Source organism: Euprymna scolopes, chromosome 3, assembly GCF_053919585.1.
Source record: "Euprymna scolopes isolate OS-2025 chromosome 3, ASM5391958v1, whole genome shotgun sequence".
Lineage (NCBI taxonomy): Eukaryota > Metazoa > Mollusca > Cephalopoda > Sepiida > Sepiolidae > Euprymna > Euprymna scolopes.
In genome coordinates, this window is record NC_136484.1 from 4,718,896 (window position 1) to 4,738,392 (window position 19,497).

Consider the following 19,497-nt stretch of genomic DNA (forward strand, 5'->3'; position numbering starts at 1 on the left):
TTTTTTCTTGTTTTGGCAAAAAAAACGAAACAATTTTTCAAAGAAAACAACAAAAATTGCCTCCCGATTTTGATTTTAAATCAAAAGGTTTTGTTTTCAATCAATTTTCTACCAAATAAACAATTTCTTTATCTTTCACTTCGCTCCAAAATAATTCAAAAGAATTAAAAACTTACATAGTAAGAAATTATTTTCAAAGTTGACAGCAGCAAAAAAATAAAATAAAATTTAAAAAAGAATCTATTTCAAAAATGCCTTGGATGCACTAAAAAAAAAAAAAAAAAAAAAAACCAGAAATTAGTTGATGGATGCCCTTTGTGTGCATCACACGATGGAAAAGATATTTTAAACTTTATGACCAGATGACAAAAACAAAATAAAATGCCTCACGCAAAAAATGCATCGAAAAACTATTTTTTTCTTTTTTTTTTTCTAACTTTAGTTCAATTTGATTCGTGGCTATAAGTTTGACTATGGCGAATAAAAGTTGATTTATACAAAAGAATGAGTCAGAAATAATAGGTGAAGGGTTGACATTCTGGCAAATATCTTTTCTAAATGGTGACAGGATTTGGCGTCCCCGACGAAACATCTTTCAACAGATATTTTGTATTATAATATATAATATTATTTATTATAAACATTTTAATGTGAACACTTTTTACTTTTATTTAAAAATATGTGATATTTATTTCTTGTAACTTAACTTTCTTTTTCTATGTGAAACCTTAAAAGAAAAACTTTTTTTTTTTTTTTTTTTACAGAAAAGCATCATTCTTATGCGAAACTACTTATAACAATTATAAAATAATTATAATAATAATACTTATAATAATTCATCTAAGAATGTAATAATTTTCTTTCATTAAAATATCTGTGGGAAAATGTTTCATCGGAGACACCAAATCATCTGTCACTATCTAGAAAACAGGAAGTAATGCAAAAGTGAAATGTCTAGAGAAATATGCCAGAATGCCTAAGGGTTTTGTTTTTTTTTGTTTTGTCTGTCAAATTTTTTTTTTTGGGGGGGGGGGCTATATTTGTTTCGTAAAAAACAAAAAAAAAATCAAGTGAACAACTTTCAAAATAAAATTCAAAGGGTGAGATCAAAAAATGCATTTTCACATTTCGAGGACGGAAAACTTAAAAAAATGATTTTTAGATAATGAACAGAAAGCAAGTGTCTCAAAGTAGAAAAATATGAACCTGTTTTTCAAATTGATTTAATATCTTAGATTCATTTTTTTTTTTTTTTTTACCTTTTTCTTAAAAATGTTTCATATTTGATATCAGAAAAACATCAAATTAATATTAAATGCTTTTGTTTTTTTTCAGATAATAAATGTTTCTAAATTTTATTTAACATTGTTTCGAAGTTTCAGAAATAAGAATCAACTATTTTCATATTGCTTGTTATATTCACAGCTTTTTGGCCAATGTGACCTCTGACCTTCTTCAATATTGGAATTAATAATTTTAAAACATAGACTAGCAAATATATGCACCCCCAAGTTGATCCATTCATAATATAAAGGTCACTTTTAGAATTTAAAATCTATACGTTGGCGCAATATATTCATAGATTCAGGTTTTGAAACACGATGCAAATCATAAATCAGTCATTTTAAGTTTTAACATCAATTTCGGAGAAAAAAAAATAGCTAGGATGTCACGGCATCTTTACTTTTTGGGAATTTATTATTTAGTATTTATTATTTATTTATTATTTATTTATTATTTATTATTTATTTATTATTTAGTATTAATTTATTATTTATTTATTAAATAGTATTTATTATTTATTTATTATTTAGTATTAATTTATTATTTATTTATTATTTAGTATTAATTTATTATTTATTTATTATTTAGTATTAATTTATTATTTATTTATTATTTAGTATTAATTTATTATTTAGTATTAATTTATTATTTATTTATTATTTAGTATTAATTTATTATTTATTTATTATTTAGTATTAATTTATTATTTATTTATTATTTAGTATTAATTTATTATTTAGTATTAATTTATTATTTATTTATTATTTAGTATTAATTTATTATTTATTTATTATTTAGTATTAATTTATTATTTAGTATTAATTTATTATTTATTTATTAAATAGTATTTATTATTTATTTATTATTTAGTATTAATTTATTATTTATTTATTATTTAGTATTAATTTATTATTTATTTATTATTTAGTATTAATTTATTATTTAGTATTAATTTATTATTTATTTATTATTTAGTATTAATTTATTATTTATTTATTATTTAGTATTAATTTATTATTTAGTATTAATTTATTATTTATTTATTATTTAGTATTAATTTATTATTTAGTATTAATTTATTATTTATTTATTATTTAGTATTAATTTATTATTTATTTATTATTTAGTATTAATTTATTATTTAGTATTAATTTATTATTTATTTATTATTTAATATTAATTTATTATTTATTTATTATTTAGTATTAATTTATTATTTAGTATTAATTTATTATTTATTTATTAAATAGTATTTATTATTTATTTATTATTTAGTATTAATTTATTATTTATTTATTATTTAGTATTAATTTATTATTTATTTATTATTTAGTATTAATTTATTATTTAGTATTAATTTATTATTTATTTATTATTTAGTATTAATTTATTATTTATTTATTATTTAGTATTAATTTATTATTTATTTATTATTTAGTATTAATTTATTATTTAGTATTAATTTATTATTTATTTATTATTTAGTATTAATTTATTATTTATTTATTATTTAGTATTAATTTATTATTTAGTATTAATTTATTATTTATTTATTATTTAGTATTAATTTATTATTTATTTATTATTTAGTATTAATTTATTATTTAGTATTAATTTATTATTTATTTATTATTTAGTATTAATTTATTATTTATTTATTATTTAGTATTAATTTATTATTTATTTATTAAATAGTATTTATTATTTATTTATTATTTAGTATTAATTTATTATTTAGTATTAATTTATTATTTATTTATTATTTAGTATTAATTTATTATTTATTTATTAAATAGTATTTATTATTTATTTATTATTTAGTATTAATTTATTATTTATTTATTATTTAGTATTAATTTATTATTTATTTATTATTTAGTATTAATTTATTATTTATTTATTATTTAGTATTAATTTATTATTTATTTATTATTTAGTATTAATTTATTATTTAGTATTAATTTATTATTTATTATTTAGTATTAATTTATTATTTATTTATTATTTAGTATTAATGCAATGTTCTCCATTTCTGAAAGTAATCAAGATATTTCGATATCAAAATGTATTCGTTATATTTGCAAGTAACTCCTCACAGTCCAACACGCACACTCTCATGGGAGGACATTTTTCCCTCATAAAACTGTTAAGACATAATTTCTTATAATATTAAAAATGTTTAATTATCAAAAACATTATATTAAAATTAGAATATAAAAATGTTCTTTTTCAAGAGTTTCTGACTTCATTACACGTAAATTACAGATTTTTTTTTTGTTTAGTTTTGTTTTACTGTACCATCTTTGTTAGAAATTGTGAGATTTGTTTTTTAAGCAATTTCATCATTCTCACCTGCAGTAACATTTAGATGTTTTTACACAAACGACAAAATTGATATTAGTTGAACACAGTTCCTACTTCATAACAGTTATAGCATCAATAAGGTCTATGATCACCGAAAGACAAGAAAATTGAATAACTCACAAATTCATAATAAAAAATGTTCGTATTATTTAGATTCTTCCGACTACTGTTCTCATCTTGAGTTTTATTTTTACGTTTCGTTTGCTGTAACCCCCCAACCCTAAGAAAAAAAAATTGTAATTCTATAGTAATAATTCATAATTAATAGACGAGATTAAGTTTAAGGCGTCTAAAATCCATACCGAACAGATGGCTTAAAATGATGATTAAAAGTTAGCAATCAGTTCGTAGTGATTGTCTTCTGCAGATTTAAGGTTTTATCCTTGATGCAAATATGTCTTCTCAAAGCGTGGAAGGGAGAATGGATATTGATAAGATTGATAAAAGCCTGTGCAGAAAGTTTTTCTTTTTTTTTAATAAAAATAAAAAAACGTATATTCATTTAACTTTTCTGGTTTATATTTAAAAGCAATTTCGATAGACTTCTTCCTCCTGTTATTTTTTTTTTAAATCCAATTTTTAGGAGACAACTTTTTATTTTCAGATCAAAATGAAAATCTAGTTTAACTTGTGAAGATGAAAATGTTTTGGTTACCGACGACAGAAAGATTTTACGGATCTGTACGCAACTAATTAAAAAACGGTTTATAATTGGATTGTGTACATTAATGGCTGATCTTAACGATGGAGACATTTACAAAAATGAACAAAGGACATTGCGGGAAAACGAAAAAAACAGATTTAAATAAAACGTATAAAGATCCTTACCCTGATGTTTTATGGTAGAAAAATTTCAAACAAGTAAAGGATATGACAAAACTTCAAAATATTATTTGTTTTTTAAGGCTAAAAACAACTAAAACCGTATAAAAAAATTTTTTTAAATGAAATGATTAAAAAAAAATTGCAAAAAATATTTTCAGTTTCTATTTTCTTCAGCACATTTCTTTAATAGTTTTTTGTTTTTATTTTTTTGTTTGTTTTGTATTTTTTATTATTTCCGCCTTAAAAACTATGTAAAATGATTAACATTTCAGCAGATTACAAAGTACATTTTGCCTGAATAAGTTTGAAAATGAACCAAACCAACTTTTGCTACTTCTACAACACAACTTTGTCAAATTTCTTTTCTAAAAATGAGTCATGCAATATGATGAGCAATGCACACCTAAAACGATTCCGTACGAAATAGATTTCACTTTTGTTGTGCGTTTAATAACTGACAAATCCACACGCAGCATTTGAAATAATTTCAAACGTGCAGAAAATGAAAAAAATTTTATTTTTTTCTTAATTGAAAAAAATAATTCTTGACAACAAATCCAATGGAGAATTTGGTGATTTATGAGTTTTACTTGCTTTTACTTGCGATTAAATTTGATAACAGTTAAGATTAAAACTCTTTTCAAACTTGGATAAAATTTTTCCAAAATTGTTCCAATTGGCAAGAGAGAACAAGAACCAAAGTTTTAGTTTGGCATGACTTTAAAATTGGGGCGTTTTCTTAACTTGTTTTAGATTTAAAATCAGAAAGTTTTGGAATTCATTCTAATTTTTTCAAAGAATTCTACATCCTTTGATGTCATCCAATTTTATTGCATTCTTGGGTGAACTTCTTCATCCTCAGTTCACCATTTGATATTCCACTGTATTATTCAGATTTAATCTTCTTCTAAGGGCATCACGGCCATCTTAAGACTCATATTACACATAAATCATCTCATTCTTATATCATTTCATGCAACGCATGTCCTCAACTCATTGCCAGGTTTCACTTCTATATATCACCACACTGCATACAAACTCCTCTTCTGGTTGACATCCGCTCTTAACGCTTTTGCAATCACATTATTGCCTGCTTTACTCAGTGCTCTGATGACATCATCAACGCCACAAAAATTCTCAATAGATTCACCAGAACAGTAAAAAACAAAAACTGCCTTTCTTGGTTTCTTGTGGGAATTGACGGATGTTATTCTAATTAGAATAACATCCGTCAATTCCCATAGCATTTCTCTAAATTGCAAGATAAAAAACAAAGTTTTTTAAACTATCAGAACATTTATGAAAAAATGATAAAAAACAAAGTTTTTTAAACTATCAGAACATTTATGAACAAGAAAAGTCTTTCAAAAAATGTTTCATGGGATGACAAATGGAGAAACTTAAAATCTGTTATGTTTACACAAAATTGTCATTCGATTTAATGGACAGTTTTTTTGGCATTAAAATGCTTCTATTTTTTGAAGTAGAATTAATGCCAAATTTCAAGCACAAAAAAATTTTTTTTGCTTTTCATTTTCAATTTTGAATGAATTTCAATGAGAAAATCACAGACCAAAAAGTGAAGAGAAATGTTTTGGGTTTCTATTAACCACGGCCAGACTTACCTATCATTTAATATTATACATCTCTGCACCTCATTTTAAAAATATTTTATTAGTTTTTTATTATTAACACTAATTTATATAAAACAAACTTTTTTAAACAGATATGTCCGCAACATCCGAAAGGAAGTGCCCCTTTTTTGGAGAGCTGGATATTCCCCACATTAAAAACCGACCTTGTGTCTAACTCTAATAGGAACAAACAGAAATTATAAGATAAGTTAACTGTGAAATCATTAATGATTGAGTACAATTATTGGAAACCGATCTTTTTAGATGAACGGCATCTGTAGGTAAACATCTGGCTGTGCTATTGGATTCACAGATCAGAGAAAGTTTCTCATCACTAAAAATCCAAGGTGTTGTTTCATTAGTTAAAGGAAACCAAATCGGTTAACAATTTGGGGTCATAATTTACAAACAAAATGTTTCTTTAAATAAAATTTAATGAAATAACTTGTTTTAACTGATGGCAGATTATTTTTGTTTTAAAGATTTTGAATCAAAATGAAATTATGTTACATAATTTTTGAGATGCAAATAATTTCATTTATTCGGATCACAACTCTAAACTTTGTTGTCAGATTCATAACATTTCGATCAGTGTAACTTTCCACCTTTTACAAATTTAACTGGAAGGTTTCCAAGCTTAAAAAGAACGTTCCCAAGTCTGAAAACCTAAAGGTCGGAGATGACATCGATCGAAACATTGGGAATATAACAACGGAAAGAAGAATATCAAGCCAAGAGTTAAAATCAACTTTTAAAAAGTTTTTTTTTTTTTTTTTAAGTGAGTGAGAATCAGAATCTTTAATTTTCTCGCCCCCCCCCAAAAAAAAACTATTAAAAAACAAATGTGAAAAATCAATATTAAAAAACAAAAATAAAGAAAAACCTGTCTTGATGTATGTACTCATAATGAAACAAAAATATCATATTCCAAAACTGAGGTAAATTGATCAAGTAATTTTATTTTTAAATAAGAAAATTAAATTTTATAAGTATTCGTAGACTTTATCATCAACAAACCAAGGGAGATAACTCAACAAGTCTAATACTAAATTTATATACGAATTCTGATAAATTACTTAAAAATGAATTTCTTCATAAAAGTAAAACTTTTTTGGATATGATCTTTTCGCTTCATTTCAGATTTTTTTTTTTTTAGTTTTGTGTTTTACTGTACTATCGATGTTAGAAATTGTGAGATTTGTTTGTTTTTTAAGCAATTTCATCATTCTCACCTGCAGTAACATTTAGATGTTTCTACACAAACGACAAAATTGATATTAGTTGAACACAGTTCCTACTTCATAACAGTTATAGCATCAATAAGGTCTATGATCACCGAAAGACGAGAAAATTGAATAACTCACAAATTCATAATAAAAAATGTTCGTATTATTTAGATTCTTCCGACTACTGTTCTCATCTTGAGTTTTATTTTTATGTTTCGTTTGCTCTAACCTCCAACCTTTTTAAAGTGTATCTGTTGAACTCAGGAATCTGCACAGAATTTTGAAATGGAACCCTTTATTTAGTTCATGGGGTAGGATGCTCTCGTTCCGTCAGCCATGACTGGATAGAGGTCTAAAGTAATTTGCAATTGTATTTTGGGTGTTGCCTACACTGAAGACTGAACTTTCAAGCTCCAGAAGAATGTAACTTACAACTGAATTTTACTATCCATTGCATCATGGGTCCTAAGTTCCGACAGAAAAATTCCCTCAAATTTTTACAAATACACCTGGTAAACGTCGGAATTTACATTGAGCGTAACATTGTGAAAATCACACTCAAGATGAGAACAGTAATCCGAAGAATCTAAGTAATATGTATAATAAATCCTCATCTCAAAAATTCATAATAAAAAAATATTTGCGGAATGACACAAGTACGGTTAGAAATGGAGTAAAATAAACTTGATTTGTACCCTCGTAAAACAAAATCATCATTTTAACCAACGTATACCAGTAACGGACGACAAGAAACAATATCCGTTAATTGAACTCAAATGAAGCCAAGGCATTTAAGAAAACGTTTTGGTTCCAAAAATCATCAACTAATACGACAGCTTCCATAGAAGGAAGCAAATTAACAATCGTCGCTGAACCAATAATTTCAATCTGTTTTTTTTTTTTTTTTAATTATTTTGTTATTTTTTTTTTTTTTTAGATTTTTTTTTAATTTGAAAACAAAAATTCTTTTTTCCAGATACACATAAAAAAAATCATCCATTTTGTTTGTTTTGAAATGAATAACCCCCCCCCCCCCCCGAGTCCAATATAAATAAAAATAAACAAATAAATAAAAGATGGATTTCTTTTGATGTCAGTGAAGGAATTCGTCAATATCAAATCCTTCGTTGTTGGGATCCGACTGATCGTGCGCGATCGGTTCAAAATCGTTTTCATCACTGTCTGACTCCGACACTTGTAAGTCTTTATTAATGTCCATCATTTCGGAACCAGACTGTTGCTGCTGCTGATTGGTCATTTGTTGAGCCAACGTACTACTCAAGAAAAATGCAGACGGGTCAAAGCTTTGTCCGTCATCGTCATCCTCCCCACCACTACCTGCCCCGATCTCAGACATGTTATATAAATTGGAATTATCACCCGATGGAAAGAACTGATTCCCATCTCGACCACCATACTGCTGTGCACAATCATCATCTTCCATGTATTCAGTCAGGGTGGTTGCTAGAACTTGGTTTCCACTTCCTTCCATTTTATCTGGAAATAAATAAAAAATATAAGAATAAAAATAAACATTGACAAATGCGTCATTAATGCAATTAGTGGATAAGCATATAAAACGACTATTTGAAATAATAACACAGACAAGTGTTTTATAGATATACGAGCAGACTGCCGAGCATTGCCTGGTCGTAAAATACAAATAAATATTATATTTTAATTCATACAGAAACTGAGATATATGCATGCGAGGATTATGTTTTTTTTTCTAAATAGTTAACTTCTTGTAAGTAAAAAAAAAAAATTTTTTTTTGATATTAGGTTAGTGCAAAAATAATGTTTTTTTTACGTTCAACGTTCAAAAGATCATAATTCGTTTCATAATAAACTTTATTAATCGTAATAAAAACCATTGAAATCAACACATTTTTGCCAATGAGGAACAAGTTTATCCCATTAACAAAGAAATCCATTGGCGGCTGATTCGGCATCATCTCGGCTTTTAAAGCATTTTTTGCGCAGAAAGTTGTCGAGATGCTTGAAAAAGTGATAATTGGTGGGCGAGAGGTCTGATGAATATGGTGGATGAGGCAGTCTCGTAGCCCAATTCGTTCAACTTCTGCAGAGTCAGTTAAGCAACATGTGGGCGAGCATTGTTATGGAGAAGAATTGGTCGTTTCATACTAACCAATCTTGGGCACATACGTTGGAACTTCTGGTGCATTTTGTCAATTTGTTGGCAGTACTCCTCCGCCGTAATCATTTCACCCAGATTCAAAAAGCTGTGATGGATGAAATCGGCTGCAGACCACTAAACAGTCACCATAACCTTTTTTGGATGCAATTTTAGCTTCAGGAAGTGTTGTGGAGCTTCTCCGGCATCCAACTACTGTTCCGAACGTCGTCGGTTGTCATAGAAGATTTTCTTCTCATCACATGTCACAATCCGCTCAAGAAATTGGTCGTTTTTGTTGCGCAGAACGAGCGTGGAAGACACCTCAAAACGCTGATTTTTTTATTATTGTTCTATTTATGCGGCACTAATTTATCCAACTTTTTGAACTTCCCTATTTGTTTTGAATGGCAAATGATTGTTGAGTGGTCGACCTCAACTTCAACAGCAACTTTTCGTGTGGTTTTGGTGAGGATCGGCTTCAATTAAGGCTTTCAAATATTCATTATCAACCGCAATCGAAATCAAACCTAAAGACCGTGACTCAATTACGATAACCATTAGACCAGCTTGACACAATCTTTAAAAAAGTCTTTTCAAACCTCGTAAAACAGTTGACAAACAGATAAAATCCAATGATCCTTAAGTACCAATTTTTCAATTTGACCTCTTAGTAACCCATTTTTCTGGATGAAAACTGATTAAAAAGTTTTCCACATGTCTGAATACCCTATATACCAAATTTTAAGTCTATAGATCAAAAATTTGTTGAGTATATAGGTTGCGAGTTGTTTTCACACACACACACACACACTCTCTCACTTTTATAGATATATAGGCGAGAGGGCAGCCTTGCCCAGTCACAAAATATGCTTTTCATACAGATTTCTTATGTGTATTACAGAACCAATTATTCCCTATTGAATATTATATTGTACCTAATATAAAGTTATGATTTCAAAAAATTTTTAAAAATAACTTGCGTGTCATCAGTTAGAATCAAAATAAAAATATTTAGCACTCCAACCTAATGTTTGAGCTATCAACAAATATGGGTTAAGATCATTGAGTACTTTGGTTAGGGAATAATAGATTGGGTGATAACTTGTGATATGATCGGTTATAAAGGAGAGTTTGGTTTATGTATTTTAACCGTTCTGTATTTATAGGTTTATAGTCACTGATAATTTTGTCGGAAAAAATAATCTAACATGATTTCGATTCCACATCAAATAAGCGAAGGCAAAATAATGGCATTTTTAAATGGCAAAACTTACAATGTTTATCATCGTCATCATCGTCATCATCTTCATCATTGTCTTCATCATCATCTTCATCATTTTCGTTGTCAGAATTTTCAGGTGTGATTTGCAGATCCTGTGCCAAGTCATTGTTATCGGACGATGAGAAATGTTCAACCTGTCCATGCTGAAATGAAAAATGAGAGAAGTTAGTTGAAAAAATTTGATCAGCAACAGTGCTGATGCTTCTGCACAATCACTCCCCCATGAAGAAAAGAGTTTTGTGTTAATTTTGAAACGGAGCAAATCAAACTCATAGAATTTGAGGGGTTTTTCTTTTATAACAAACATTTTTGTCTTATTTTCATTTTTTTAAATTAACATTAAATTATATGAACCCACAAGTGTTGTTGGCTTGATAGAATAAGCACAAACTGTTGCACAAGAGCCACATATTCCGTCCACGTATATTCTGCAGCAACAGATGCAATACTGCACACACTTGTTTCACCAAAGCATATCGACACCAAACGTTAATGTTCGGTATGTACATTGGTCAAAGAAGTTTTATAAAACTACATATAAATATATAGTAAGTTATGAATATATATATATATATATATATATATAATGAAAAGAAATGAAGACTAAATTAAATTTACAAGGAAATTTATTGTTCAACAGAATATTCCAAAAACAATTTTCAAGAAATTCATTCTTTGAAACTCCGCAGAATAAGGATTTCTTGAAAATTATTTTTGAAGTATTGTGTTTAACGCTAAAATTCCTAGTAAATTTTAATTTACAGTCCTGATTTCTTTTCCTTATGATAAACTCTATTTCCTATTGTGTGATTACTGAGCTTTTTTATTTGGCTGGGATTTAATATATAAATATTTATATTTTATTTGGCTGGGATTTAATATATAAATATTCATATTTTATTTGGCTGGGATTTAATATATAAATATTCATATTTTATTTGGCTGGGATTTAATATATAAATATTTATATTTTATTTGGCTGGGATTTAATATATAAATATTCATATTTTATTTGGCTGGGATTTAATATATAAATATTCATATTTTATTTGGCTGGGATTTAATATATAAATATTTATATTTTATTTGGCTGGGATTTAATATATAAATATTCATATTTTATTTGGCTGGGATTTAATATATAAATATTTATATTTTATTTGGCTGGGATTTAATATATAAATATTTATATTTTATTTGGCTGGGATTTAATATATAAATATTCATATTTTATTTGGCTGGGATTTAATATATAAATATTTATATTTTATTTGGCTGGGATTTAATATATAAATATTCATATTTTATTTGGCTGGGATTTAATATATAAATATTCATATTTTATTTGGCTGGGATTTAATATATAAATATTCATATTTTATTTGGCTGGGATTTAATATATAAATATTCATATTTATGTTAGTTTTAAGTTTACACTTGCTGCTTTTATAGGGTAAACTTTTCACTCATATTGCCTTGATTGATATATATATATATATATATATATATATATATATATAACAATTACACTACACAGAAGTTTCCATGTTTCATCCACGTAAGTAATTGTCACGCTTAAATCCAAGTAATTCATGTTACAGGGTGTTTTTATGTTCATAGATACATAAAATAATAATTGTATTAAACTACAGCAACACAAAACGGCCACTATTTGATGCACAGGTAGCAGGAAGGGAATTCCATTCTCTAGCTGTTCGAGGGAAGAAACTATTAGAGCAGAAAACTTCCTGAAATTTAGGGACCTCAACAGCGAAGGGGTGTGATTTTGTTGCTAAGCAGGTTTGTCAGGGATATGTACGTCGAGGTGCAACGAGTTCATCAGAGCACATTCCATTAAAATATTTGTAAATGCAGAGATGCAACATTTGTGGCAATGGGACACGGGTTGGAGCTCAGTTACTAGTTGATTGACGAGATCAGGCTTCTCTAACCTCCAGTCTAGCCGCAGTAAGTGCCAAAGTGGAAGAATGGCTCAGTCACCAGGATTCCATCCTATGGCATCATGAGTAACCATCCACGGCCAACAAGTGGACCCGTTCTCAACAAAGAATTACCCTTTTGCATGGATTGCTGTTGGCAAATTTTTAGCCTTGACAACAGGGTAAACGACAGCTGGGAGTTTCTTGCCTTAACAAGAGTACAAAACCAACTTTGAAATTAAGTGGGGAAGGTTCAATTCTCGTCCTTACAGCCTCTTTCTTACAATAAAGAGATTGCTAGTCTTTTTCAACCCTATCACTATTTTCATGAGATGGTTCCCTCATAAAACATTAACAACAAAACCTTACCTTGCAACAACCACTAAATATTTTTCCTTTTTCTTTTTCTAATGCCATAAAACAATGTTGAACATTTTTGTAGCAAACACATTTCAAAGATAATTTAATGGGAAAATAAAATCGCTTTTACTAACCCCCCCCCCCCCACCTCCCGAAAAAAAAAATGATTTGTCCATTTCCAGAGTGCATGTATGAAGATTTTCCATATAAAAAGTTCAACATATATGACAGCTGGATGATGAGGATGATTTCTTAAAAATTAGCGTCCATTTCTGTTGATGATTGAGTAACGTCAGGGCTTCACAAAAAAGGAAGAGTGCGACCATTTGGACGAGATACAAACCTCTTGGGACATAAACGAGTCGGAGTCTCCATTTGCACTTTCCTCATCTCCCTCTACGTCTACAAAGTCGGACTCTTCATGCATCGTGCGACCCTAAAACAAACATGCATCGAAAAACATGCTGATTGGACAAGGAGCAGAAAAAACACAAACAAAAAGCACAAAAAACAAAAAACTTTATTTTCACCTTCAACAACTTTAAACTGTAAGCATGTTTTTTTTTTTTTTATGGAGGCCATGTATCTATTGACGACTGTCAGTCAGGTAGTCATATTTTCGTTTGAAATAGCATTTCTTTTCCTTCTGTCATGGTTCAGTTTGAAATGGTTTGAAATAGTATTTTTTTTTGTCTGTCATAGTTAAATTTGAAATAGCATTTTCGTCCGTCTGTCATGGTTAAGTTTGAAATAGTTTTAAATAGCAGATTTTTGTCTGTCATAGTTAAATTTGAAATAGCATTTTCATCCGTCTGTCATGGTTAAGTGATATGGGACAAGGAGAGAATAGCAGCCCTAGTTGAAGTCAGTATCCATAATAATTCCAGCTTAAACATATCTGAGAGGGAGAAAGGAACTAAATACCAAGGTTCTCAACTATTCTATAAAAAGAAGCTGGAATCTTATAAAAATTTCAATCATTTCAGTATCCATAAGAACCACTGAAAAAGAACTTAACATCTATCTGTCAAATATACTGAGTGAACCAACTTCACTGTATATATTAGCAAGATTGGTCCAAAACATTGCACTTAAAGAGACAGCTAAAATCCTAAAAGGATTTCTCAGTTGGAGTTTCTGAAATACTGGGTGAATATTTTGCATGCAATAGGATGCCCCATCACCAGCCAAAACAAAGGATAAAGAAAATTTGAGAGGAAAAAATACTATTTCAAACTTAAATATAATATCTTTAAGAAATACATGAAGAAACCAACAAAATGTTTTTTATGTGAAGAGTCGTGCGTCTTGTGGGTATATGGGGAACATGTGAAGTGCAGACGAAATTGTGATTGTGAAAACAAAGTCATAAACAAATAAAAAACAAAACAACAACACGGATTACAAACAGATTCAGATGGGTGACAAATATGGAAAGAGGAAATTTGCAACTACAGTGACTAATGGGTTAAAATGTAAGACTGTGTAGCTCAGAGTTGCAAAAGAAGAGGCAGGACTAATAATAAAAGACACTAAGGCGTAATGTCCTAATATACAATATTTAATATACAATCAGAAATTTTTTTCAGTAAAATGGATCATTGCTCCCAAACAATTTATGTTTGCTTAAAACTCTGAGTAAAAAAAAAAATAAAATAAAATAAAAATAACATTCAACATAAAAAACAGCAAGTTTAGTCATTTTTATATATTTTAAGAAGTGGAGCTACTAACATTAATTTTTTTAAATTGTTTATTTAATATTTTAATTCTTTTGATAACATGTTTTGAGCATGTTTGGTTCTCTTTAGATATCTGCTGAAACAAATTTTTAGTGTAAATAATTTCCGACTGTACATTAGGACATTATGTAGAGATAATCTAAGATGGAGAATAATGAAAACTAAAAGCAAAAAAAAATTAGAAAAATCCAAAGCAAAGAAAGCAAGAAATGATAATGTTTGGAGATGAAGATACAAATTTGATTTGGAAACTTACTAAACAGGAAGCAATACACAAATTTCTTATGATGAAGTCATAAGAAATTTTGGCCATTAAATGCCTAGTACCACTTCTTTTTTTTTTTTTTTTTTGCTCAACACACACTTCCAAACACCTGGGCAACGCCGGGCAGCCATGCTAGTTAGTTATAAAAAAACTTGTTTCAGTCTACTGATTGACCTCATCTTTCTTTTCCTTCTTCTAGTAAATTGGATGAACTGGAATTTGTGATGGTAACTTGAGCTGCTCTTTTTAATTAACTGCAACAGCAAATGAACGCTGATCAAGCATAGCGATTCATTGCCAACATTCATACAAGCGACGGACAGTCACAACACGGATACATGAACTGATAATGTTTCATTGTTCTCAGCCATGTTTCAAGTTGGTCATCAGGTCGCTTCTTCCATCGCCGAAATAGAATCGGATTAAATTTGTTTCGTAAATGTTTAAGAGCATGACGAAACTAGTGAAGACACCATGCAAGAAGGGCTTGCTAGAAAGAGACTTGTAACCACGCATAGACACCACAGTATTTGAAAATGAACTGCTGCGGGCTAACTCCAAGGATGCAATACAGACAACACAATCACTCGATTAACAGATGAAAGTGGAATCCTGAGATACGCAGTGAATGATGCTGATTAAATTCACATGCAAATTGGGCCACAATCTAAAATTCTTATATTATGTCGCTTTATGCCTGCGATGTCTGTGCAAAGATATTGTACTATCGCCCTCCTTAAGTGCTGGGAAGTGAGAAAGAGAAAAAATAAAAGAAAGAGGAAATGGGTTTGTCGGCAGAACAATGGATAGGAAGTTGTTCAGCAAGTGAACTAAAATGAGATGGTTAATCAAGGTGTGGCAGTTATTTTGGGACAAAGAACCGAACAAGAGTAGATATACTTAGAGTTGGTCTATGGGCAGTTTTGGGAGCGACCGAGTTTTACAACAGTAGTAACGCTTTATAGTCTAGTGTTTGTAACATTTTACGACAGTCGAGTTGAGGTTAGTTGCAAATTTGACTCAGTTGAAGGCAGATCGTGTTTCAGGAGATGGGGAAATGAATTTATCAACTAACTGACAAACACAACCTTGACAGTCGTGTTCATAGGGTCGATGATATCACATACACACCCAGAATGTAACTGATATTTAGAGAAAGCGTTGAAGTCTGTTTTTTCTGTTGAGTTTTTTGTTATATTTTTTTAAATTGTGAATGAATGCACGCCCTCGGCAGTAATCAATGCGGGAGAGGTGACAACATAGCCAGAATGAAAACGAAAGCAAAGAAATCCATTGGCAAGTGGGGTCATGTTGTCTTAGGGTCAAGATCACAGTGTAGTATCTGTTCTGATGATACACTTCACCTTTTCTGTCCTCGGTCAGTGAAGGAAAAATCCTTTCTGACTGAGACTATTTTTATTTTTGTTCCTATCCAGAGTGCCACTTTTTAGGAAGCTAGATTTTCCCCACCTTAAAAACGGACCTTGTGTCCAACTCTGCCCTTGTGGGGAGGCAAGTAAATAGAAACATGTCTCAGAATACACAAAAAAATTTATTCCAGGGTTTTATGCAAATAGAGATAAAATTTTGTTTCATCAAAACATCTATTACAAAAAAATTATTCCAGGGTTTTATGCAAACAGAGATAAAATTTTGTTTCATCAAAACATCTATTACAAAAAAATTGATTATAGAAATCCGTAGTTTGAAAAAGAGTAAATAAATGACATTTTTGGGACTTTTGTCTACATTTTTCTTGTAAAATGATTATTTCAGTAGAAATTGTTTTTCAAATGAAATGATTTATAAAAGATGAAAAAGATAAACTTGAATCAGAAAATATTTGAATAAAAATGTTTTTGAAAAGAGGGAAAAAAAAATTTTTTAAGTTGAAAAAAGCAAAATGTGTTTTCAACTTTAAAAAAATTTTTTTAAAGTTGAAAAAAGCGAAATGTGTTTTCATATTAAAGAATTCATATCTTACATCTTTAAATATTGACGTCGACGACGGTTGTTCTTCCATTTGATGTTCTGCAATTGAGGAATGCGGCTCCACATCCGGCCAATCATCATTCGTCATGATGCCTTCGCGAATGCTGTTGCTGTCCAAACTCTCGTTATCCATTCCTAAGAGAAAAGGTAAAAAAAAAATGATCAAACATTCTTTGGTCCCTTTTCTTTTGAAAAAGAGATGTTATCTTGAAATATTAAGACCTTCACCATCCCAGTTACATCAAACAGTAAGTTCTTATTTACTGATTTATATTGTGATTATCTTGAAAAATAAATGGACATACGAAGTTAAATAAAATAACAAAACAAACAAAACCTTTCGTTTGTCCGTTTTTGTCCATACGTCACACCAATACAACAGTCGGTTCCCTGCATTGCTACAGCCTTCTTATACTCTTCCATATTTATTTAGCAGCAATGCTTCAAGCAAACTACCTTTCTCCATTATAAAAATAAGAGTTTTTTATAACTTGGGTTATAGTCAGCTAACGTACTTCCTAACTTTAGTGTTTGCTACTGGAAACGCTGACAAGGTAAATCAGTTCCTTTACTTTTTTCTTCGGTATTTCTGTTGTGAAACAATTTATTGAAATGAAATATAAAAAAAGGGCATTATTGAAAAGAGTACAATAAAAATTAACAAAATTATAAAAAGATAAAAATAACACAATTAGTCTTTATTTGCACTTTAATAAAAATATTTTTTTAAATGTTTTTATTTTATTTGAAATTTTATAATCTATTAAAACCATTTTGTCAACTAAGCTTCAACCACTGTCCCATCACTGTAATGTTGCATCCATCCTTATGCTTATTTTACAAGTATTTTAATGGAATCTGCGCTGATGAACTCTTGTGCCTCCTCAACGTACATATCTCCCGGTAAACAGGCTTAGCAACAAAATCACACCCCTTCACTGTTGAGATCCTTAAATGCCAGAAAGCTTTCTACTCTAATAGTTTCTTCCTTTAAGCAGCAAGACTTTGGAATTCCCTTTCTACTACCTACTTCCCTAACTGTGCTGATATGCAGAAGTTTAAATGTAACATAAACCAACATCTTGTTAATCTTTCCTATGCATCGTCCGAAATAGTAGCCCCTTATGTCCAAGTGGCGATATATGTTGTTAGGGATGAAAGTGAATAAAAAATAAATTTTTAAAAATATACGTTTATGAAATTATAAAAATTGTTTTTTTTTTTTTTAAATTAAAAAATAAAAGTTGAAGTTATATAATAAATATGTTTATGAAATTATAAAAATTGTTTCTTTTAATTTTAAAGATAAAAATTAAAGTTATATAATAAATAAATGTTTATAAAATTATAAAAATAAAAATTCAAGTTATATAATAAATATTTGTTTTTGAAAGAATAAAAATAAAATTGCCTTGTCACCACTTCCAGTAGCAGCATGCCCAAAATTAAAAAATACATTAGTTGACTAGCATCATGAGTTGCATCGACATAAAAAAATATGAATTTGAATTATTTTAGCTTACTTTGTTAAAACACAATGTATTTAGCAAATAATTAAAATGCAATAAAAATGATCATGGTTCATTTTTTTTAGGGTTTCCCTCCCACAATGTTATTTGTCCTCATAAAAAAGAAGAGCACGTCTACCTATATCTCGGCTTGATGAACTTATTTCCCCCGATTTTGAGTGATTGCATATTGTTTTACAGCTTTTCAAATCCAGCCATTTTAATAAGTTTTTCATGCTTCCAATTTTTCCTATCGTCTTCAAATATTTATTCACAATGTAAATTTCTGTGCATTTCATGCAGTCATTTTCAAATATTTACATAAATTTAGAAATATTCAAATACTAGCGGGGGTACCCGGCGTTGCCCGAGTGTTTGTTTCCGGGGGGGGGGGAGTTTTAAAAAATGTTATGGTAGGTAAGTAGGAAGGATCAAACCCGGAGTCATGAGTAAAAGTAGGAAAATAAAGTGTGAAAAAAAAAACAAAAAAAAAACATCTGCAACGTTAACAGTTCGGCCACCAAGAAAAGTCCATTCCAGTTGTTTAGGAAAAAAAAAAAAAAAAAAAAAAAAAAAAAAAAACGACTACGGTAGGTCGGCGCGAACGTGAAAATATAATGTGAATCGTCCAGCACGCTAACCACTACGCCACAGAGCACTGCAGCTTAGTTTAGTGATTTTAAATAACTTCACATGAAAGAACTACGAAGCCAAACCGGTGTTCTCTTCTCAACTGTTCCTTGTGAACGATCCCCAAACGGTGTTAAATGGTGGCAGGGGGAGGAGGAATTTATTAGAGAGAAAATATTTTACCACTTCCATTGATCTTAACCGATTTTGGCCGTGACTTCTCAGCAGAAAAAGTATAGAAATCTAAGATTATCGAGGAATTTGAGAAATAATAAGCCTATAACACACTTCAGATATTGTTCTGCCGT

General features: G+C 28.9%; 1 protein-coding gene across 3 annotated transcripts in view; it reads right to left on the reverse strand.

The window, feature by feature from the left end:
- Positions 1–8,224: 8,224 nt before the first annotated feature.
- LOC145252820 (transcription initiation factor TFIID subunit 1-like) overlaps positions 8,225–19,497 on the reverse strand; it is a 120,498-nt gene continuing 109,225 nt past the window's right edge. For 2 of the 3 annotated variants that reach the window (XM_080112804.1, XM_080112796.1), the window contains exons 39-42: positions 17,044–17,186; positions 13,396–13,488; positions 10,745–10,895; positions 8,254–8,830 (exon numbers count right to left, since the gene is read on the reverse strand). In XM_080112804.1, the coding sequence (XP_079968930.1) occupies positions 8,427–8,830; positions 10,745–10,895; positions 13,396–13,488; positions 17,044–17,186 (791 nt within the window). In that variant the 3' untranslated portion in view covers positions 8,254–8,426. Of the gene's footprint in view, positions 8,831–10,744; positions 10,896–13,395; positions 13,489–17,043; positions 17,187–19,497 lie in introns of all 3 variants that reach the window. The other variant, XM_080112809.1, reaches the window with a different exon arrangement.